Genomic DNA, 24,725 nt, shown 5'->3' on the forward strand with positions numbered 1-24,725 from the left:
ACCGTCACCTTCAGTAGCAAAACGTACCTTGTATTGACCTCGGGGTTGGGTTTCACCTTGGCTTCATCTCTGGAGTGATTTGCCTCTGTGACACTCTGTGACACATTTCCATCTCCCTGGGTACTCGCGTCAGTGTTCACCAGCACTTTCTTTGCAAAAACCTTTACCTCGCTGCGAGAAACCTTCACGCTCCTGCGTTTGGACTCTGGGGTCTCAGTTTTCCTCTCCACCTTGTAGGCACTATCATCATCATCCTCCATGTCCACCACCCCACCCACCACACACGCCAGACTGTCTTCAGAGGGAGAGTTGGAAACCTGGGTTCCTTGCGACTGCTGGCCAGTGAGTGTTTTTGCCCCAATAGCAGAGGAAGCAGCGTTGCTTTTCCCTCCTTCTGTTGAGGTTGTTGAGGAGGACAGGAGATTTTTGAGGGAGGAGTTTACAGATCTTTCTCCCAGGTGAGTCTCCTCCCGTGCGACTGGGGGAATAGTGGATGTGTCATTTGAGGTGGGGGAGCTCACCGGTGTGGGCTGGACCTTGGAGGGCGTGTTCTCCTGAGAGCTGCTCCCTGAGTCGCCCTGTGACATCTTCCTGGTCTTTTTCTTGCTTGTGTTTTTACGCCCCATGCTGTCTTTTGCTGTCTGCTCTGTTTCAGGCTCAGGCTTTGACGGTGTGTGTGGGTGGGGTTTCAATGACACTCCCACCAGGGCACTGTAATGACCCTGTGCTCCAATAGCAGGTCTGCAAACTGTCCTTTTATTCTGTGACCCCTCTGCACCGGAGCCCTTGGGTGATTCAACACTCTTTGTTGCGTTTGCCTTGGATATGACCTGAAGGCTTTTCGTAACCTTAGTGCAGATCACTTCCTCTCCAGCAGCGGTGTCTTGGCCACGGTGAGTCACACTGGTCTCCTCCAGGTACACGTGGAGTTTCTTGCCTGTCTGGGCATGAGCTTGCTTCTTAGTCCGGGGCTTGATTTGGGCCTGGTCAGAGTCCCATAGCACCCCCTGCTCAGCAGAGGAAGACAGATGTGTCAGATGACTGCTATTCTTCTTGGAGGTGGGATTCCCGCTCTCTGTTGCTGTACCGTTGCTGCTGCCGCTCTCTCCCCTTTCCCGGCCCTGCCCTGTTCTATTCCCTCCACGCTCCACAAACTCCTCCTTTTCAGTACCTCCTTCTCCTGGCTCAGTGTTAACTGTAAAGGGGCCGTCTCTGTGGGCAGACTGCGTGGCGTCCTCCTTTATTTCACTGGCGAAATTATCCCTGGAGAGACCGAGCAGATTGGAGTTGGGACTTTGGCCCGGCTCCTCCTCTTGCTGCTGTTCCTTTGCCTGGGAGCCCCTCACAGGCTGCGGGTTCTCTTCCCCGTCTGCAGGGGTCTCCTCACTCGTCGAGGGGGCATCTTCGGTTGAACTCTTTGGACTCCTACCCCTCCATGGGGAGAACCAGCTCCCGATACGTTCAAATACCCCGGGGCTAGGCTGCTCCTCTTGGCTCTGTGATTGGGGGGGTGGGGGGGGGGTGGCAGAGAAATAACTCACAAAAAAAGTTCTCCACATGTGGATCGATGCAGTTAATAAACATGCATGAGTCAACTGAACGTAGGCACGCTTCAGTTGCCGTGAAGCGTGTAAGTTGAAAAATAACTGCGCATACTCAAAATAGGGACATTCGAAAGGGAGATGCAGGAGGGTGGGTTAAAATTACGTGTATCACGGGCCCTTTAGTACAGCCGTGCATCACATAGACATGCAGAAATGCTTATAACCTGTAAGCTTACCGTGGAAAAAACCATATCATTCAGACCCTTTACGTAGCTTGTGAACATGTTTTTTGGTTTAAAAAAAAAACAAACAAAAAAAACCCAAACACCTACAGATCATAAGACAAAAACATAATCACCCATCTGGTATGAAGACATGAAAAAGGCGAGTTGGTAAAAAAAATAAATAAATAAAAAACAGTCAAATAAAAGTGCCTTTGTAAAGTGACAGATCCCGAAGCGTGTAAACCCCAAGAACAACTCACCCTCAGGCTATCAAGGAAAACGCGTCATCCATCCCAACACGCGAACAGCCGTCGGTGTGATTTGAAAAAGACGCGCATTTAGACGCGTGCCAAAGAGCTACCGAGGTCGCGCTCGTTCGTCCGTCCGTCCGCTCCTACAGACGGTGCGAGCGCGGTCTGGCTGGGAGCGGGCTGGCTGATGAGGACCCGGGACTCCTCCAGCTCAACTTTTCCAGGGGAAATGACGCAGCGGCTGCGAGCTGCGTGCGCGGCGTCCTCCGAAACACTGCCCGCTTTACTTCGGGACGCTCTGTTTTCACATGGCGGGGCAGCTCAAAGCCAGCCTGCCTTTCCGTGCCGCGCGGAGGAATTCGTTAACCCGTTAAGCGCCCGCCCCCGGGGGCACTTAGGCTGCGGTTTTCTCGTCCACCCCCACCGACGTTTGACTTGACGGGCGGCTGGACGAACTAGCGCCTGTCACACCTGTTTACGGGACAACAAACGAGACGTTCGTTTGAAAGGCGAGCCATTAGGCAGCGGGAAGGGAGCCAATGCCTTTCATGGGGGGAGGGGGAGGGGTGTGTGACGCTGGATATAAATGGACGCGTGCGTCTTGGGGGACTTGTGTTTTATCATAAGATCGTCAGAGGAAGATCTAGTTGGTCTTTCTTTTTTTTTATTCAAATGCCGGATGTTGTGCGTTTTGTGACTACATTGTCACAGGCGGTTGCTAAGTTGCGGTTTTATTTACCGTAAAACTTTCAACGATCTTTCACGCATCTTTATTTGGGGGGGAGACAAAGTTGGCCTACTCGACCAAACAATGCAAAGTCGGCTAAGATCTCAAAAATGAGAAAACCCGACCTGATTTGTGTACAGTTTTAAACGACCTCATCCCTCAAGCAGTGGAAAACCATTACGCGCCTTATTACCCCCCCCCCCAGTATGAGCGCCTTGCAAAACAAGCGTGAGAGAAAGCGTGAGATCTTACCATGATAACGACGTTATCCTTTTCTGAGCTTTTATCTCCACGCGTAATCGACGAAGCGCTCCCGGGCGGTTTCTGTGCGCGAGGTCTGAAAAGCACGAGGCAGCCCGCTCCACCTGGGACGGCGCCGACCGACGGTAGTGTAGACCACTGCAGACTTTAATGGAACACGTGTGTGCTCTTTGTCGAAGCGCGGGGCATGGTCGGAGGAAGCCAGTTGACACCGCGACGCAGCGGTGTTACCTGAGAAGGTTCCCAGGTGATCGGGGCTGAGGGTTGGTGGGGAGGAATCTGGCCCGGCCAGGTAGGCAGCACAACACACCCCGCGGCGGCGGCGGCGGCGGTGACACATGGCGGTTATTGTGCAACATGTTAATCCCACCGCCCGACTAACAAAAGGTCCCAAAACAAGCACGGGTTAGACTACCGTTTAGTCCTGCGAACCGCATTCTGCAAAAGAACTAAAAAGCAATCTGTTAATAAAAACTCTGACACAAATACACTCTCTATTTGCCCCCCGCCCCCCCACCGTCTCTCTCTATGACTTATTCATGGAAACCTGCCTCCCTGCGCCTCGTAAAACATTAACGCCTTGCTTTGCGCTTCACTTCTGTGTCATAACAACACGGGACTGAACACACGGGGGACCTGAACACATGGGTACTATGTAGGGTTGCGATGGTTATGTAGGGTGCGATGGTTATGTAGGGTGCGTTCTGACAGGGATGATCTCTTCAAAGTTCCCAGAGTAAAGGGAGATGGGTGGAGGGGCGCGCGGGAAAACTGCTTTTCAGCTCAGCTCTTTTCAAGCAACAGCAGGTTAAACTCGTACAGACGGCTGCTGAGTCAATGCACTGTACACACGTCAATATGTCTAAACAACCACCGCCCTTCTTTCTTTCTTTCTTTCTTTCTTTCTTTCTTTCTTTCTTTCTTTCTTTCTTCCCCACTTTGACAGATCGCTCTGCCACCAAACCTACTGCTGGCTGCAGAGCAGGCCAGTAGCAGGGAGCAGTCTGGGCCTGAACACCTGCTTCAACGGCTGTTGTTTAAAGTCACAGTCCGTAATGTGCTGCACCGCCATGGCCCTGCAGGGCACCTACACAACACCAGCGCTGCACAACAAAGACACAATGACGTATCGCGCCATCGCCTCTGCACGGTGAATGCACAAAGCTGAAAGCCTGACAAGGAAGTGAAAGAGATGCAGCTAATAATAAATTGAGCAACATTTATGATGACCACAACAAGTGGGGCGGAAGTGTGCGTCACTTGTGGCATGTACTTTCGAGGGCCGGCTGGCGTGTTGGCCCACTTGTCCTCCTCCACCCTTCAGATTTTTGAGGCTTGGCCCAGAGATTTAGAATAAGACGGCAACCCTCCAGTCACCAACCTGCCCCTCTGTCTGGTGGGCTGCAGCTACGCTGACATCTTTCTCACAGTGTAAATGACACAAACAGTGCAATTCATTATTCAGGCCGCCATGCATGCTGAGTGTAGAGCGTAGGAGAGAGAGAGAGAGAGAGAGAGAGAGAGAGAGAGAGAGAGAGAGAGAGAGAGAGAGAGAGAGAGAGAGAGAGAGAGAGAGAGAGAGAGAGAGAGAGAGCATTGAATGTTGAGCTCAATATCATGACTCATAATTGGCATTAAAAGCTACGTAGTATAAACCAGCAGATACGTGATGTCTAAATAGTCTATCATACCTTGTCCCCTAAAGTGCTCGCTAATATATTAATTAAATATTGACTAATGAGCAAATTATCATTTTACAATCATTTACTTGTGACACATGGGTCATGCTGCTACAACTGGCAAGTGATACATGGGATGCAAATACAAGTGTGGCAGAGTCCTGCTTGGGTGTGTAATGCTGAACTCCTGACACAGACTACCCATATAATGTCCTATCTCACCAGCCAGTCAGACTAGCTTGGTCTAGTCAGAAAGCTACTAGCTTGGTCTAGTCAGAAAGCTACTAGCTTGGTCTAGTCAGAAAGGCACGAACTGAGGAAGCCTCTTGGATGAGAGGCGAAACGTCTTCACGGATATAAACCAAGTCCAGTTGCACTTGATTCAACTCCTTTGGATAACCATAACCTGGATGAATGAGAACATTCACAGACACCTCATAACCTGTGGGCAGCTGCAGCACCCGGGGACCAACTCCAGTTCTTCTTTCCATTGCCTTGCTCAGGGGCACAGGCAGGAATATTAACCCTAACACGCGTGTCTTTTTGATGGTGGGGGGAAACCGGAGCACCCAGAGGAAACCCACGCAGACACGAGGAGAACATGCAAACTCCACACAGAAAGGACCTGGGACGGCCTGAGGTTCGAACCCAGGACCTTCTTGCGGTGAGGCCACGGTGATAGCCACTGGGCCACCGCTCCAGAGGCACTAACTAACCAGCAACAACGGATGCCGCGACTGTCATCCCAGTGGCTGTCATGATGTAGGTCACCAATGAAAGTAAGGATGAGTCAACACTCGGCAATCCCGTGATTTACACGTATTACTCAGCTGATGGAAATGCTTGTTGCTATACGACAGCCGCCTGTGTTACCAGGAAACACACAGAACAACACTGTGAATCACGTTGTGGAGGCTAGCTTGCTCTCTTGTTGGGGAATACCCGATGGTGGACAACATCCAGTGTCAACACAAGGTTGTAATCAACCCACTGAAAAGGAATGGGGTCTTTTTGTTCCCCAAAAGTGCACATTTGTATTTCAAGTGCAAGACCCTACTGTGATTGTGAATACACCATACTTATAGTATACTAAAATTAGTCGTTTGGAGGAAGTATCACCAAATATTGGATGCTTCAGACTTAAAAAAAAAAAAACACCACGTGGTAGCAAATATGAGCTTGTTTTGTTTCCAAAGTAACGGCTGCTCGGATTCATCGAATAAGAGCAGGACCTTCGGACTGCCGAGACCGGAACGCGAACCCGTACCTCTCGCACCGCGACAGACATTGCTAACCACTCGACTTAAGGGTCCCACCGTCACCTAGCCGCTAACGTGTCTACTTATCCATGCACGTTGCACTGTCCCCACCCCCCTCCCAGACCCCCCCCGACCCCCCTCCACTCCCCTGACCCACCCTTGGCTACACCCATGCTTCTGCATCTCCGCCACCAGTTCTAATGTAAAGTAAATTTAATAAGTCGACAGTTTCCCTCAGTTGTATTTGTAAATGCTGTGTTGCAAATGGTTAAAGGAATATCCCTGCGCACAAAAGTAACACAACATTATCCAAAAAAAGTCCAACAACCCACTTGACCCCGGCTTTGGCAACACACACCCGACACTGTGTCTGTGTTCAGACTTTTAATCGCTCCCTCTCTCTCTCTCTCTCTTCTTTCCTCTCCTCTCACCCTGTATTTCCGCTGTCCCAGCTGGGGTTTATCTGTCCATGTCCTGTTGCAGCCCACCAGACGTCCACCATGGAGCCCTGAAAGGCTGCCGTGGGGTATTTAGCGAGGCTCTGCACGAGAGCGTCGGTTTCGCTCCATCGCCCCACCTACTGGTCACTACTGCGTAATACACCCTTTGTACTGACAGCAGCCCAAGCGGTTTGGTTGGGTCTGAGAAGGGTTTGGAGAGATTCCTCCAGAGCGGAGTCACGAAGGATCCTTCGCAAGAACAAACGTGTATGAAAACATTATTATGACGTCAGCTCAGGAGAACATGGTCGTAGGCTGACTGTGGGTGGGTGTGAGCTCCTCGAAACTCAACTCAAGGCCGCAGTATATATGACAAGCGAGATTCGTCTGACCGAACCATCTTTTCTCTCAGCGGTAAAACAAGCAGCTGATTCAGTGCCGCCCACTTACTCAAGGCCACGCACACCTTCTCTAACATCACCACGGCAACCATCCTCCATCACTTGTAAACAGTCCTGCCGTCCGGCGCTACAGTTTATTTAAATGGAAAAAAAAATCCCCCATGCACATGCCCGGAAAAAAAAGGATGAAGCCAGCTGAGAGGGACTAGACTATGCACAGCAAAGAGAGGTCGTCCTGACATCCACATCCAATATCATTCCAGCGAAGGGTCCAAACAAGAACTCAGACCTTAACTCATCCTTGCCCATCTATTTCTGAGGAGCGCTGTCCCTTTGCAGTTGTACATAATATGAAGATGCGATGTGGCTACATAACCAGCCCCGATTCAATGATTGTTGAACATTCAAAATATCTCATTTCTGTGTCATCACAGTCTTAAATTTATTTTTTGATAGGCAGGAGTGGTGCAACTGGTAAATGGGACACACAATGTTAGGGGTTACGCAATTCTTGGTGTTTGTGTGTGTGTGTGTGTGTGTGTGTGTGTGTGTGTGTGTGTGTGTGTGTGTGAGACCCGGGCGTGGTTGCCTATAAGCACGACAGTTTATCATTCTGCTGTGCTTAAGGCCAGTAAAGGGATATGAATTTGCATGGTGTGGGAAGATGGCGGCGCAAATTCAGGTTTGCAGCGGCCTCACCCAGCAGTGCAGTGACTTTGTCCACGTCTGCGTCTAAGTTTGTCTTCGTTTGATGGCTGGGCAAGCTGGCGCTGGATCGGCTGGGAGAGCTGGGTCTGCTGCGTCCCGTGGGCCCAGGGACCACAGCCCTGCCTGGAGCTGTGCCCGAAGAGGAAACACCGAGGGCGGTCTGACAGGACGCGGAAGCGGGGCAGGCTAAGCTAACTGCTAGCCCACGCAGACCGGCAGCTCCGATAACCTCGAGGGCGGCCTCGCCGAGCCTCGCCTGTGTTTTTATGTCGTCGTGTGGAGTGCGGGGAGGTGTGTCGAAGGTGTCTGGCTAGGAGAGCTGGGGCCGGATCGGCTGAGGGAGCTTGGTCTGTGGGCCCAAGAGGAAACACCGAGGGCGGTCTGACAGGACGCGGAAGCGGGGCAGGCTAAGCTAACTGCTAGCCCATGCAGACCGGCGGTCACCCTGGCTGGCGTTCGTTCTCCTCGGCAGTGATATTTTATTTATTTATTACTTCAGATATTATGTGTTAGTTTGGATATATGTGGTCTTGTAGTTCTTGTAGTTCTTGCATATGTGTTTTTGTCTTTGTGTTGCACTGCTGTGGGCTGGGGGGAGGGATGCTACCTTTCACGAAGGTAGCATCCCTCCCCCCGAAACGACAAATGAAGTGTTTCTGATTCTGAAGGAGGAGATCTTCCCCGGAGCCTTGGGTCCTGTGATTTCAGGGTGTTCTGCTAGAAACCTACACAGACAATGCCGGAGAAGACTCCTCTCACTGTGTCCCTGTCACGCTCACCTACTGCTGTGTGGATAACCGCTGAGAGGCGAGCTGACTGTGGGGGGAGCTGAACTTCGAGGTTGCTGACTGAGAGAAGTTTTGTATGCACCTATTCATCTCACCGAGTCTCCATGATATCAGAGGCCATGATGCTCGAACTTTTGTCCCGTTCACAATGCACGCTGTTCACTCGTAACAAAAACAGCTATTAAAAAAAATGAAAACCAGGAAACAATGAAAGCACGACTGTCTATTTTCTACCTTTTCGAGTGCGACCCATTTGTCATTACTGTGGGCCTCTCAGCTCGTGCAGATTATTCAATATCCTGCCATTGTCCCAACATGCAAGAGAGACTTGAGCGGGCATCTTCCTCCTGTCTTAGCAGGGCTGCCCATGACAGCTAACACACCAGATTTACTGCTTTTCATGTTCCACTTTAAACGACAAACATGCGCATCACGGCGTCCGGGTAGTGTAGCGGTCTATTCCGTTGCCTACCAACACCGGGATCACCGGTTCGAATCCCCGTGTTACCTCCGGCATGGCCGGGCGTCCCCCATAGACGCAATTGGCCTTGTCTGCGGGTGGGAAGCCGGCTGTGGGTATGTGTCCTGGTCGCTGCACTAGCGCCCCCTCTGGCCGGTCGGTGCACCTGTTCGAGGGGGGACTGGAGGGAATGGCATGATCCTCCCATGCACTACGTCCCCCTGGCGAAACTCCTCACTGTCAGGTGAAAAGAAGCGGCTGGCGACTCCACATGTATGGGAGGAGGCATGTGGTAGTCTGCAGCCCTCCCCGGGTCAGCAGAGGGGGTGGAGCAGCGATTGGAAGAGTGGGGTAATTGGCCCAGATACAATTGGGGAGGAAAAGGGAGAGAAAAAAACAGAACATGTGCATCACTGTTTGATTAAGGCTGTGATAATTGAGACATTGCCTTAATAAGCCTGCCCCCCGTGCTGTGCGTGGGGCAGATACAGCTCATTGCCTGAACAGTAGAGGCCCTTCCCGGCATGCCTCTCATGGGGGCTGGCTAGCGACATTTGTTTTGCAGTGGGAAAAACTGCCTGTTTTTTATTTTTGTTTTTTAAGAACATTAGATTTGTCTTTAGAGCGCACGTGTGTGTGTGTGTGTGTGTGTGTGTGTGTGAAAAGCACTAATGCGCTGTTTGTCACCATCTAAGTGATTTATCCGGCTCATTAAGGTTACGCATAGTGTGATGGACTCACTGGCATTCTCAGCACACCGCTTCGTTAGCCAAAAGATCGCCCGAGGGATCGATGGCAAGTAAAGAACATGAAAGCTAGTTTGGACGCATGTTGCACGGCATAATTGCGGGGCTACTCAGAATAAATGTGTTTCATACGTGTTTGTAGTGGTAAAGATTGTGCACACAAGCATGACGACAGGAGCACGGTGCGGCACCTTGTTTTAAGCCACATTATGTTAGCTCATAAACAAGGACGACTGGATCGCCTGTTCTTGTAGTGGTTGACCTCCATGAAGGAGTAGTTAGTTAGTCTGCTCCAGCAGTACTGAGGAAACAATACAAGGCCAAGATTACTCAAGTGACACTTTCACTCCATTCATATATAACATAATGGACGGTATTTAATACTATTTTTTTGGGGGGGGGGGGTTTCGCTTTTTCTCCCCAAATTGTATCCAGCCAATTACCCCACTCTTCCGTGCCGTCCCGGTCGCTGCTTCACCCCCTCTGCCGATCCAGCGAGGGCTGCAGACATGCCTCCTCCGATACATGTGGCGTTGCCAGCCACTTCTTTTCACCTGACAGTGAGGAGTTTCACCAGGGGGGTGTAGTGCGTGGGAGGATCATGCTATTCCCCCCAGTTACCCCCCCCCCCCGAACAGGCGCCCCGACCGACCAGAGGATACACTGGTGCAGTGACCAGGACACATACTCACATCCGGCCAAGGCTGGATTACGGACCGGGCATGCCGAGTGAGTGCCCTGGGGCCCCGGACCACGAGGGGCACCAAAAGGTCAGGGGCTTTGTGTTCGCGTATAGTAGGGATCCCCAATCCTACCCTACAAGGGACGTTTGTTCCAACCCTGCGTCACGATGCTGGGCCCAAGCTAGTCTCTATTGATGCAGGGGCCCCAAGCTACAGTCTCTACTGATGCAGGGCCCCAAGCTACAGTCTCTACTGATGCAGGGCCCCAAGCTACAGTCTCTACTGATGCAGGGCCCCAAGCTACAGTCTCTACTGATGCAGGGCCCCAAGCTACAGTCTCTACTGATGCAGGGCCCCAAGCTACAGTCTCTACTGATGCAGGGCCCCAAGCTACAGTCTCTACTGATGCAGGGCCCCAAGCTACAGTCTCTACTGATGCAGGGCCCCAAGCTACAGTCTCTACTGATGCAGGGCCCCAAGCTACAGTCTCTACTGATGCAGGGCCCCAAGCTACAAAGTCTCTATTGATGCGGGGGCCCCAAGCTACAGTCTCTACTGATGCAGGGCCCCAAGCTACAAAGTCTATTGATGCAGGGCCCCAAGCTACAGTCTCTATGTTTACATTGTAGCAATTAAGAGTGCAACATGTGCCTCGTGTTTACACTGTAGCGTCGAGAGTGCAACAAAGTCTGACATAGTGCAAACTCGATGCTTATGATCAAATTCATTGTGTCATTGTGTATAGTTAAACAAATGTGCTAGCTAGAATACCTATACTGAAAAATAATTAAACAGCTAGTTTTACTAAAACATGCCCATATTTCACTAAATTATTTGCTCTGAAATAAACATTTATTTCCTGTCGGTAAGCCGTTGTAAGTGGGAAGAAGGCTTCGCAATGTGTTTGCGATGCTGTGAGCTGCTGTTCTTATCTCTGTTTTGTTTTGTGATTCAAAAATGTGTTGTACTTTGTAGTCGCCATCCGAATCCCATGCAAATACCCATGTTGGGTATTTGCATTAGTTTTACATTTAACAAAGTTTAGTATTGTTTGTGTAGCCTATCTGATGGGGTGGGGGGGGGGCGGGGGAAATGGACGTGCGTGCCCCGGGGTCCCCTGGTGGGTTAATTTGGCCATGCATCCAGCTTGTCTCCCACAGACACGGCCAATTGTGTCTGTAGGGACGCCCGACCAAGCCGGAGGTAAAACGGGGATTCAAACTGGCGATCCCCGTGTTGCTAGGCAACGGAATAGACTGCTACACCACCCGGATGCCCTTGGATTGTTCATGTAATCTTGCTTAGGAAACAAAATGTTTACACATAATCTTACACCACATGCATTTAATATATGATGTGAAAGAATGAATGAAAGCCACTTTATTTGACATGATATTCTTACAATGAATTTGTCTTCCGCATTTAACCCATCCTATCGTATGGGAGCGGTGGGCAGCTGCAGCAGCCGGGGACCAACTCCAGTTCTTCTTTCCATTGCCTTGCTCAGGGGCACAGACAGAAGTATTAACCCTAACATGCATGTATTTTTCACGGTGGGGGGAGGAGGAACCGGAGCACCCGGAGGAAACCCACGCAGACACAGGAAGAACATGCAAACTCTACACAGAAAGGACCTGGGACGGCCTGGGGTTCGAACCCAGGACTTTCTTGCTGCGAGGCAACAGTGCTTAACCCCCGGGCCACCGTGCCGCCCCACATAGGCTTTCGTATTTCGTTCTTCATTCAGAAACAAAGCTCATATTTGTAACAGTGGTTAAAATACCCGTTTGGTGAAACAATTGCTATGGTAACTCGTAGAAGAGGCCATACTTCTCAGACTGACAAGAAAAACGTGATGAGAGCAGAATGAATTCTGCAAAGCTGGTGACTTCGCTGCCTTGCTCAGCCTGTATGGACCTGAACCTGAGAGGGGCCGTGTCTCTCGGGTTTAGCTTGTACCCAGGTCAAGGAGACGCTCTGCTCTGAACGTTGAGGGTTTCATCCATAAAATGGGGTTTTCTTGAGAGACACATCGGGAGCCTGTGGCATCTGATTATTATGAAGAGCCATCCTCATCAAATCTGGGCTTCTTCTTTTTTTGTGTTGAACGGATGATCGCTCAAAAGGCCACGAAAAGTCCCGAAAAGTGTCACAGGAAAGAAAGCGTGAGTCTGTATGTGGCAGGTGGGTTTGTGGCCCCTGTTGTTTCACATTGCTACATTTACACAACTCCACAGCTGGTCTCTCCGAAGAGGCAGGGCCTCGGTTGACGGTGCGATGTGCGTCCCGAGAGAGGGACATGCTGTCCAGCACGATGGACGGCTCACACAGAGGCAGGTCCCCCTACTCAAGCATGGAGCCGTGCTCCGAGTTCACAAAGTTTGGGATGTTGAAGCTGAACAGGAAGGCACTCTCTTGGTCTGACTTTGTCTCTGGCATGAGCCCACGGAGAGGTTGGAGCCCCTCTGCCTCCTCTATTTCCTCCCCCATCCTCTCTGTCCTGGGGGGACCGAGGACTTCAGGCTGGCTGCTGCTGTCGCTCCGGGTTTGGGCTCCGGCCTCTCTACCAGCTCCCCGGTCTCCCGGTTTCCGCGGCCCCTGAGCTGTCTCCTCTTCACTGATGTAGAAATGGAAAAAGGGGCGGGACTCGCCTAGCAGGGGGCGAGTGAAGGCCTTATTAATTTCCTCCTGAGGACCGCTGACATCTATCTGACAGCTCCCCGGCCGGTGGCGCTTCTCTACAGGTTCTGGGTTTCTGTCAAGACAGAGAGAAAGAGAGTAAGGGGAGGACAAAGAGAGGGGAAAACACAAGACGTCCATCATTACGGCCTCCCTGAATTCACACGTGGCTGCATGCGCGAAACCCTGGGCAAGTTAGAGCAAAATCTAAACCCTTGCATTTTCTATTTCTATCATTTGCATCAGATGCGGAGCAAGTACAGCTACTCTTTGAGAGACCTTCCTCTACCTCAGATGTTATTTGCCTGCGTTGGGACACAGAGCTCATTTTCCAGTGGACGTATGAGGAATAATTATGGAATAACATCTACTAATTGTTGATTGTGGAAAGGGGGTTGAGGGGGAGAAGTGTGTCTTCCCTCATGATCTGATGAATATTTCGCCCCGTGTCACTCCTTTTCTGACCGTGACCCGACTCCCCTTATCTTTGTCCAGTTTCCAGTTGAGCTTACATCTGAACATAAGGAGCTCGCATCGAGGTCTCCTGAGAAATGGCGCGCCGAGGAGCAGGTGATGAATTCGAGCTAATGCCTCCACGGCAAAACACCAGCCTTCGGACCACAGCGTCCCTCCTGTGCAGACAAGCACACCTCATTTGCTTCAATGGAAGGACGGCCGTCATGCATTTAAACTCAAGTTAGACCGGGGCATTGGGGTATTGGATCGGTGGGGGTGGGGGGTCGGCTGAGGGTCATTAGGAAAAAGTTGACTTTTTGCAGCCACGTCTCTTGTGGAGACTTTCTGACTTTACTCGCAAGATGTCTTTTGCGAGTAAACACACCAGCCACCTGCATGTCCTCCCTCACCACATCCATAAACCTCCTCTTTGGCCTTCCTCTTTTCCTCTTCCCTGGCAGCTCCATATTCAGCATCCTTCTCCCAATATACCCAGCATCTCTCCTCCACACATGTCCAAGCCATCTCAATCTTGCCTCTCTTGCTTTGTCTCCAAACCGTCCAACCTGAGCGGTCCCTCTAATATACTCACTCCTAATCCTGTCCTTCTTCGTCACTCCCAATGGAAATCTTAGCATCCTCAACTCTGCCGCCTCCAGCTCCGCCTCCTGTTTTTTCGTCAGTGCCACTGTCTCCAAACCATATAACATAGCTGGTCTCACAACCATCTTGTATAACTTCCCTTTAACTCTTGCTGGTACCCTGCTGTCACAAATCACACCTGACACTCTTCTCCACCCACTCCACCCTGCCTGCACTCTCTTCTTCACCTTTCTACTGCACTCCCCGTTACTTTGGACAGTTGACCCCAAGTATTTAAGCTCATATGCCTTCATCACCTCTACTCCTTGCATCTTCACCATTCTGCTGTCCTCCCTCTCATTCACACATAGGTATTCTGTCTTGCTCCGACTGACTTTCATTCCTCTTCTCTCCAGTGCATACCTCCACCTCTCCAGGCTCTCCTCAACCTGCTCCCTACTCTCGCTACAGATCACAATGTCATCCGCAAACATCATAGTCCACGGAGACTCCTGCCTGATCTCGTCCATCAATCTGTCCATCACCACTACCTTTGACAAATCAAAAAGACATTGTTGAGCAGCGGCTTATCTGTAAAGAACTGGAATGAGACTGGTTCTGTTAGCAACGTCCCAATAAATTAGATTCAATACACTATTGTTACCAATGAAATAAACCAAACTTGTGAAGATGCATGGTTCTAACTTTGCAACTTCACCAAATACATTAAAGGTGCTATCAGTAAAACTCTGACTTTATCACAGCAGAAAAACGACCATCGTGGTGCCAGGGGAGGTCGGACAGATGAGTCGATCTATGTCAATTACAAATATTAACATCAGCATTCAAAACTATACACAACGTCATGCATTAGCGCGGGGAGGGGGGGGGCTGGGGGGTTGCAGCTCCCCCTAGTGGTGGGTGCAGCCCCCACTAGTAGTGGCAGCGTTAGACCCAACAGTATGCCTAACTTTTCCTTACGTATAAATGCAAAAACAAAAAACAACTTTATCTTTTACAGTGGGCTAGGGCTGCATGGAATATACGTTTTTGATAATAAAGTGAGTAAACACTCTCTTTCAAATCTGCTACACACGCGCCCATCAAACAAAACAATGACGTCATACTGTGGCGACCGGGGGAGGCGGTCGCTCTGACCGTCGGCGGTTCTGCGCTGGGGGAGCGCAGTGGCTGATGGGGCCGTTAATGTTAGATTTAAAATGGGGTTTTAATGATGTGGTGTTCGTGTTGTGGTTATTGTGTTATTGTTTAGGGGGTTCGACTCAGACTAAGTAGGAGACCGTTTAACTGACTGTAGGACCGTGACTGAGACCCACGTCGCCGCTTGTGACATGGGGGGGGGGGACTCGTTAGAGCACTCCCGGGGTCGTGCGGGGTATGGGGGATCTGGAGTTGCGATTAAAAAGAGATCTCTGCCTCTCGACTCCTTTTCCCACGCGGCTCGCCACAATACTTTTCGTTTTAGTTGACAGCCCCCCCTCAAAACCTCTTCCCGCGCGCCTGACGTCATATATCAGGCGAGCTTGGCGACACTACGTCATGTCACAGGCGAGTGTGGTAATACTACGTCATATAACAAGCGAGCGTGGTAATACTACGTCATGTAACTGGCGATACTACGTCATATAACAAGCGAGCGTGGTAATACTACGTCATGTAACTGGCGATACTACGTCATGTAACAGGCGAGCGTGGTAATACTACGTCATATAACAAGCGAGCGTGGTAATACTACGTCATGTAACTGGCGATACTACGTCATGTAACTGGCGATACTACGTCATATAACAAGCGAGCGTGGTAATACTACGTCATATAACAAGCGAGCGTGGTAATACTACGTCATATAACAAGCGAGCGTGGTAATACTACGTCATAACAAGCGAGCGTGGTAATACTACGTCATAAAACAGGCGAGCGTGGTAATACTACGTCATATAACAAGCGAGCGTGGTAATACTACGTCATGTAACAAGCGAGCGTGGCAATACTACGTCATGTAACAGGCGAGCGTGGTAATACTACGTCATGTAACAGGCGAGCGTGGTAAAACATCGGACAGGGCGGTCGGTGTGTTGAAGCTCATCCCTGCTTTGTGTTCACGACAGTGGCTGGGCTTCTTCTGGTCGGGGAGTAAATGGGAAAGATACAAACTGGGATGTCACGTCTGTCCTTTCAGAGTAGCGCCTTCAGTCTCTTTCCTTAATTGGCCTCACTTCTTTTGTGTTTTTCAGTTCCTTTTGCTCTCCTCGGCACTCAAACAAATTACACAGAGACACTCTGCCATCCTCTTCAAGCTAGGCTGAGGTGGTAAAATTGCAAATTAATTACGCTGCATATGGTTTGGGTGGTGTGTATGTGTGGGGGGGTGGGGGTGGGGAGGATGGGTGGGTATTGTCTTCTTTGAACATTGGGACGCGTCGTCCCTCTCTCTCCCTCAGAACTGCCCAAATGCGGTAAAAAGCAGTGTATCTGGGGCCATCAAACCAGGACGCCCTGAATTAAACCCTGAGTGATGGAGCGCTGCATGGTTTGCAGAACGGATTATCATCCCGGGTGCCAGGTGTGATGGAGGGGGGAGGGGGGGGGGAGCCGGCTGTGTAGTCATGCAGACTCACTCTTGGTGCGGGGCTCCTGTCTTGGTCAGCAGGGTGAGGACAAAGAACATGAAGATCACAAACACGGCCAGTCCGACCCAGAAGCCAATGACGATAGAGTCTGCAACGTCAAGGACACACGTCGACATTTAAGTATCATCTCTTTTTTATTTATTTTTTTTGCTAATTTCCTCTTTCATTCTTGGCTTGTCTTTCTGTGCTCTATCAGAGCATCTCTTTCTTTCACTTCACTTTGTGTATTTTTTTACTCCACTTACCTCAAAAAAAAAAATCAGGATGAAATGCCAAAAAAAAAAGAAGATTAGATTTGAGCCTGTGGATTGGTGGGAGCGAAGATATGTTATTGAATGAATGATTGATTGAATGAAAAGGTTGCCGGTGCAGGGCTAAAATTAGCGAGGCTGACGTGATCTGTTCGTTAGCGCGCGCGCGCGTGTGCGCGCACACACACACAGAGAAACTGCAATGCTAGTGCACGGACACACACACATAAACACAAACATATTACACTGATATAGCACCCCCCCCCCACATACACCAAGAAACTTTAACGCTATAATGCATGCACGGACACACATATACACACACACAAACATATTACACTGACGTAGCACCCACTACACGCACACACACACGCACACACACGCACGCACACTCACGCACACACACGCACACACTGGGGAAACCCGCACAAAGTGAGGCTGCATAGTAAACACTGAGCAGGGTTTAATGGACACCGTGGTTTTGGGCTCACATCGGTGCGCTTTAAGGCCCTCGTAGGAGATGGGCTCCTCGTCGTCGTAATATTCATACTGCAACACGTAGTCGCTGCGCCGAGCGCCGGCCCCGCTGTGGTTACGGTACTCGGACATCTCAAACGGAATGCGTCATGCACCTTGCAACAAAAAAAAAAAGAAGAAAAGCTGTTGTCAAAGAGAGCCAGAGCTGACATTTGTTATTAAGTCATCAAACTGTGCGGGGAGGGAGGGAGGGGGGTTGCAAACATATACATATTATTTCTAGGGGAGGTCCCATTTAAACTAAGCGATCTGCGCTGGGGGAAAAAATTACGAGCAATTTAGGACTCTGCATATTGTGAAGAAGAGGAAGAAGAAGAAGAAGAAGAAGAAGAAGAAGAAGAAGAAGAGGGGGAACAGAGTCAAAACTTACCTTGACACGAACGTCCAGCGGATCCATCCACACGCAGAACAGGTGAACAGAGCGAGCCGCCTGACGCCGAGTGCTTCACGCGCGCCGCCGCTGAGGGCTTCTACGACGGAGACGCCTGAGCGCCGGTGCCGAGAGGGACGGAGGGGGGGGGGGGGGGGGACGGACACATCCGCGTGCCTCGCCTTTATATTGTCAACACACACGTTCACAAAAAAAGTATGAATGAAAATTAAATGGTGATCCCGAAACACTGCGAAAATCACAGTGATAGATAGATAGACAGACAGATAGATAGATAGATAGATAGATAGATAGATAGATAGACAGACAGATAGATAGATAGATAGATAGATAGATAGATAGATAGATAGATAGATAGATAGATAGATAGATAGATAGATAGATAGATAGATAGATAGATAGACAGACAGACAGACAGATAGATAGATAGATAGATAGATAGATAGATAGATAGATAGATAGATAGATAGATAGATAGATAGATAGATAGACAGACAGACAGACAGACAGACAGACAGACAGACAGACAGATAGATAGATAGATAGATAGATAGATAGATAGATAGATAGATAGATAGATAGATAGATAGATAGATAGATAGATAGATAGATAGATAGATAGATAGATAGATAGATAGATAGACAGACAGATATATATATATATATAGGTAGATAGATAGATAGATAGATAGATAGATAGATAGATAGATAGATAGATAGATAGATAGATAGATAGATAGATAGATAGATAGATAGATAGATAGATAGATAGATAGATAGATAGATAGATAGATAGATAGATAGATAGATAGATAGATAGATAGATAGAAGCATTTAAGGGTTACGGCTGCAGTTTGTTGAGGGCAGTGATGGCAGAGGGCTCCTTACTGTACGTATGTGTTGTTTTACAGAACACAGATGTGTATCTGTAGCCAGACGGGAGTAGAGTGAAATATGATTTCAGGGGGTGGCTGGGGTCGTGTGCGTGTGATGGCAGTGTCAATGAGGACTGGGAGGTTGGGAGTAGGGAGGCCAGTGATTTTGGAGGGAGGCAGTGTGTGTGATTTTGAGGAATTTGTTCCTGTTTATGATAGTGAGCATGGTGAGGTAGGATGTGGAGCAGGTCCTGTACAGGAGGAGCAGAAGGCAGGGTGTGACTGATAGTGCCCTGAGTTTCCAGGTGATGGAAAGCCTCTATTGGCGGCATTTATGAATGTCAGTAGTGTGATGATCAAAGTTGATTTGATTGTCAAGGGCGATTCCGGGGTACTTGAAGCTCTCTACCATCTCAACTGGCTCACTCTTGATGGAGATGTGGCAGTGTGTGTGTGTGTGTGGGGGGGGGGGTGCTGGGTTTATTTCATTGAGGAGTTCCTTAGTCTTGGTGACATTCAGGAGTAGATGCTTCTCTGTGCACCACTGATTGAAGTGGGAGATGGAGTGCTGATAGGCCAAGACTGAGTTATTGTCCTTGAGTAGTGCAAGTGTCATCTGAATATTTAAAAAAAGAAAGAAAAGGAAAATAGTTTGCGCTCTCGTCAAACAGTCCAGAAAGACTAGGTCTTTAAACAGGTGCGTGAGCTGAATGCATGTAAGATGAGATGAGGAACAATGGTCGCACACTGATGACAAACAAAATGAATGTTCATGCTGAGGTTTAAGGATGCATAAATCTTCTCAAGTATCGCACGGTCCATAGTGCAGTACAAACACAAGTGCCACCCAAAAAAGGTGCGGGGTGAGAGACCCACTCGAAACAGATGGTATTTTTTTTGGAATATCTCAATGCTATGGCCCCTTCCATCAAGTTTAACGCAGAGGAGAACAAGACTGATGCAGCACTCCTGGACACCAGGAAAAGCCTGAATGCAGCGAGTATATCCTCAACCCCTATATACTAAGCCTACTGACCGCAATAGTCTTCTACATGCATCTAGTGCACATCCTACTCCCTTCCATACTCAGTTTCTGAGATCGAAACGTATTTGCTCCGGCAGCTCAGACTTTGAGCGGAAGGCCAAAGAAATGTATGATCGTTTCCTCACTCATCCCTATCCCAGATCATGGCAGGTACGCCATACGGACATCAATGGACCAGGACACAGCAGAGAAAACCAATACTCTGTTACTTGTGCTAATATGTATTCCTCTAAGAGCCAAGAGGTATGAGGATCATTAAAAAACACTGGAGCGCAGATCCTGTATATCAAAGACTATTTGCTCGACTACCTTTGTTTTGTCACTACAGACCCAGAAATATCAAGGACTTCCTGGTTAGAGCGGACACATATAACCCATCTCCAGCCTCTGGATGCCTTACCCCTGCTGCTCTTGTGCAGCATGCAAGGACTCACGTAAGCACTCGAGTTGGTAGCCCCATCACCGGCAGTTCCTTACATGCAACTCTAGTAATGTCATATATTTGTTTTCCTGCCCATGTGGACTTCAATATAGTGATAAAACGACAAGACGAGCAAAAACAAGGATTATTGAACGTAAAAGTGCGACAGGAGAGGGGATGAAAAGTCTTCCATTGCCTGCTACTTCAGAGACGCCAACCACCCTGTTGGGGTCCTTAGCAGTCTCTCTCACTCGCTGGAGCAGTTGTAGGTGTCAAAGCGAGCATAAAAAGTGTTCAGATCTCTGGTGAATGAGCCAGGGTCAGTGCTGGTATGGTGGATTTATTGTTGTTCCCTGTAAGTGCCTTCACCCCCTGGAAAGCCTGTTTGGTGTTCATATTGCTGAATTCTTGTGCATAGCGCAGAGAACTGAACACCGAACTGAGGCACGCTGGTAATCAATTGCGGGGATGGTCAGAAATTGGTGAGCCAACATAAAAAAAGAAATAAAATGAAAAGGAGAGACAGTAGAAACTGAAATTCATATTCAAATATGAAATCCACTACTTTTTAAAAAAAACCCTCATTATCTTTGAAGGATTTTAACCCCATATAAACAGTGTCACGCATAGGCTAAACAAGCCATGCCGATACTAAATAGATATTCGCTGAAATACCAAAATACTAAATAAAATTAGCCAAAAGGTTTTAAAATAGCTAGACATTTGATATAAATCCCAGGCTTGGCGTAACATTCAACGCCTTGGGGCAGTGGTCCTCAGTCATGGCGTGCCATGGAGAGCCATGTATACTGGATTCCTTTCCAACCCAAAACTACATCCGATTTCACAGGTACCTCCAACCAACCAGACAGGGGAGGAATAATCAGTGAAATCAGGTGGTGTAGTGGTCTCTCTCTCTCTCTCTCTCTCTCTGAGTAGGTCAGTGACCACAGTTGTGCCTAGTATTGCCCCGAGCTTCAAGCCTTGCTGTCTGTACACTTAGTTGGCTAAACAGTCCTCCCATCCATCCATCCATCCATTATCCAAACCGCTTATCCTGCTCTCAGGGTCGCGGGGATGCTGGAGCCTAACCCAACAGTCATTGGGCAGCAGGCGGGGAGACACCCTGGACAGGCTGCCAGCCCCCCCCCCCCCCAGGGACAATTTAGTATGGCCGATTCACCTGACCTACAGGTCTTTGGACTGTGGGAGGAAACCCACGCAGACACGGGGAGAACATGCAAACTCCACACAGAGGACGACCCCCAAGGTTAGACTACCCCCGGGGCTCGAACCCAGGGCCTTCTTGCTGGGAGGCGTCCACACTTAACCACTGTGCCACCGTGCCGCCTGGTTATTTTTCATATGTTGGCCAATTATCATGAACCTGCCCCCTCTTATGTGTTTGTTTGTTTATTCATTTTGTTGTAAACACATGCTCATCCATTCACGTCCGGGCTTTCGCTCATACTCATTTGGTTCAATTTGACCGCGCCACCTCATAATTGGCGGTCCGCGTGGTGTTTATTACACCAGCTAAATTAAACAACTCTCACATTTGTAAATACCTGCCTCTGTTAAGGTCATGTGGGATGCTGAGATGTCTTACACGGCTCTAATTACACCTGTGATGGAGAGCCTGGAGGAAACAGGCAGCAGAGATGTTTTAATGATTCGGTGCTGTTTGATGGCCGTGATGCTGGGCCTGCCCTCCTCTAACGGACTGTCTGCTCCAAGCTTTCCACGCCGCGCCCTGTACAGTAACCAGATGGAGTTGGGTCCTGGATTTTGGAGCACAAGGTTCGGGGGTGATCAGTGCAAACGGAGCGGGCTACTGCAGGGCTGAATTCTGTACGCTGTCGATCATTATTATAGACGTCACTTCTCTTCATTAAAGGTAATGACGGCTCTTTCACGAGTGTAAAGAGGTAACGGGATTGTCTTTTTCAGCAGGGGAGATAACTGGGGCAGCTGCACGGTGTTGAGTGTTCCCAGCATGACGCCGGTCTGGTAAAGGTACCTGTCAAAGCGCGGATCCTTTTGCACACTGACCTTGTTAAAGGTGAGCAAAAGGTTGCGTGCATGTGTTAGTGGCACTAACACAGTTGGTTCTCTTATTGGGTCTGGACTGGATTTTCCTTGCGTGGACTGGATTTCCTTCCAGCAGCATGTGGCGGGACGGCCTGCCCCCTTCTGACTAAGCTTGTCAGGTTTCTCTAGATAAAACATCCAGTTTAGCCTCTGAACAAATGAAAACTGCCCTGCTGCGGCCCCCTGACCCCCTCTGCTTCCTTACTGAGGAGTCGCCACATGCCACATCCATAAAGGGTTGAGCTAGTCACTGTTTGCTCTCAGAATTATAACTTCTCACAGGATGGAAACACTGTGGCGGAGAACGGCTCCAATTTTGTAATTTTTGAAGCTAATGAGCAAAAGTTTGAAACTAAGGTTTTAGGGGCACCCGGGTAGCGTAGCGGTCTATACCGTTGCCTCCTAATGCAGGGATCGGCGGTTCGAATCCCCATCTTACCTCCCGGTTTGGTTGGGTGTCCCTATGAACACAATTGGCCGAGTCTGCGGGTGGGCAGCCGGGTGTGGGTATGTGTCCTGGTCGCTGCACCAGCGCCTCTTCTGGTCAGTCGGGCCGCCTGTTCGGGGTGGGGAACTGGGGGGAATAGCGTGATACTCCCACGCGCTCCGTCCCCCTGGTGAAACTCCTCACCGTCAGGTGAAAAGAAGAGGCTGGTGACTCCACATGTATCGGAGGAGGCATGTGGTAGTCTGCAGCCCTCCCCAGATCCCGCAGGTAGCAACCGGGACGGCTTGGAAGAGTGGGGTAATTGGCTGGATACAGTTGGGGAGAAAAAGGGAGGGGGGAGATAGATATAGGAGCCTTGTTCAAGGCCAAGGAGAGAAAATCAATTTCAAATTGCAGGTCACTTAGCTGTGAGTAAATGTTTGCGCTTTACACTTGGGCCCGAATACTCGACCAAGCAGCTGGATTTAACAGAAGGGTCAAGTCCAATTTTATTGTACGTCTCTAAATTACAATTCAGTCCTAGAGGGCTTTACAATCACATGATGCGTAATGTACCATAACCCCCTATATCCTTAGACCCCTGAGTCGGAAGAGGACGAGAAATCCCACAGAAAAAATGAGAGCAATCTCAAGAAGAGCATCAGAGGAGGGATTTCTCTTCTTGGGCAGACAGACATGCAAAAGGTGCTTACTGGACAGAGGAGACAAGCAGGAACACATCTACTTACATAGGAAAGACAGAAATGTCACGCACACAGGAAGCAAATCAGGCATGATGGAGAGAAGGCACAGAGTGGATCTGATGCACAGCTGGAGTTGGTGTGAAATCAAATGAGCGAGCGAGCGAGAGGGAGAGAGAGGGGGAGGGAGAGGGAGGGGGAGAGGGGGAGGGGGGTGCAGTGAGTCAGTCTAGTTGCCTGCCATCTATAAACTCACACTCAAATGTTCTTATTAGGGCGTCCGGGTAGCGTAGCGGTCTATTCCATTGCCTACCAACACGGGGATCGCCGGTTCAAATCCTTGTGTTACCTCCGGCTTGGTCGGGCGTCCCATCCATCCATCCATCCATCCATCCATCCATCCATCCATCCATCCATCCATCCATCCATCCATCCATCCATCCATCCATCCATCCATCCATCCATTATCCGAACCACTTATCCTGCCCTCAGGGTCGTGAGGATGCTGGGGCCTATCCCAGCATCCTCATGACCCTGAGGATGCTGGGGCCTATCCCAGCATCCTCATGACCCTGAGGATGCTGGGGCCTATCCCAGCATCCTCATGACCCTGAGGATGCTGGGGCCTATCCCAGCATCCTCAGGGTCATGAGGATGCTGGGGCCTATCCCAGCAGTCACTGGACAGCAGGCGGGGAGACACAGACACAATCGGCCGTGTCTGTGGGTGGGAAGCCGGATGTGGGTATGTGTCCTGGTCGCTGCACTAGCGCCTCCTCTGGTCGGTCAGGGCGTCTGTTCGGGGGGAGGCGGAGGGGGAACTGGGGGGAATAGCGAGATCCTCCCACGCGCTACGTCCCCCTGGTGAAACTCCTCACTTTCAGGTGAAAAGAAGCGGCTGGCGACTCCACATGTATCGGAGGAGGCATGTGGTGGTCTGCAGCCCTCCTCGGATCAGCAGAGGGGGTGGAGCAGCTCAGAGAGAGGGGTGATTGGCCAGGTGCAATTGGGGAGAAAAAAGGGGGTGGGGAACAACCCAGGAGATAAGCTCCAGGTGACATTGTGGGAGCGGGTTGCAGTTGGACCAGAGTCCCTCAGCATGGCTACTGTGAGGTTTGCCGTCTCAGATCCCACATTTGCCATTCAGTACTTGTACTGAGCTAGCGTGGTTTCCGCATGCTGGTCTTAGAGGATGCTAATGAGGTAGACGTGCCCTCATTCCCTGATGTGTTATCAGCTGATTTTGAGATGATGGCTGCAAACCCCCCCCCCCCCAAAAAACACTGTGTAAGACGTAACATGGCAGTTATGTAATTTGCACAAAAAAAATGGATTGTGTATTTATTTATCTCTCGCATTCTCCCTGTTGATTTACAGTGGGATTTAAACCGGCTTTTAATTAGTATAATGTATTCCTGGCCCCTGTCCAAAGCTTGTTTTATTTTTTT

General features: G+C 49.7%; 2 protein-coding genes across 3 annotated transcripts in view; both read right to left on the reverse strand.

Moving 5' to 3' along the window:
* LOC130124910 (beta/gamma crystallin domain-containing protein 1-like) overlaps positions 1-2,187 on the reverse strand; it is a 31,717-nt gene extending 29,530 nt beyond the window's left edge. The window contains exons 1-3 of one of the 2 annotated variants that reach the window (XM_056294256.1): positions 2,029-2,187; positions 1,781-1,872; positions 28-1,496 (exon numbers count right to left, since the gene is read on the reverse strand). In XM_056294256.1, the coding sequence (XP_056150231.1) occupies positions 28-1,496; positions 1,781-1,828 (1,517 nt within the window). In that variant the 5' untranslated portion in view covers positions 1,829-1,872; positions 2,029-2,187. Of the gene's footprint in view, positions 1-27; positions 1,497-1,780; positions 1,924-2,028 lie in introns of those variants that run through there. The other variant, XM_056294257.1, reaches the window with a different exon arrangement.
* A 9,982-nt stretch (positions 2,188-12,169) lies between these two features.
* Positions 12,170-17,715, reverse strand: LOC130124797 (melanocortin-2 receptor accessory protein 2A-like). Its single transcript, XM_056294146.1, is given in 4 exon segments — positions 12,170-12,926; positions 16,528-16,627; positions 17,282-17,422; positions 17,698-17,715. Coding segments are annotated over 3 exon segments (975 nt in total). The 5' UTR covers positions 17,400-17,422; positions 17,698-17,715.
* Between the last annotated feature and the right edge of the window lie 7,010 nt (positions 17,716-24,725).

The sequence above is a fragment of the Lampris incognitus genome, chromosome 15 (genome assembly GCF_029633865.1).
Source record: "Lampris incognitus isolate fLamInc1 chromosome 15, fLamInc1.hap2, whole genome shotgun sequence".
Lineage (NCBI taxonomy): Eukaryota > Metazoa > Chordata > Actinopteri > Lampriformes > Lampridae > Lampris > Lampris incognitus.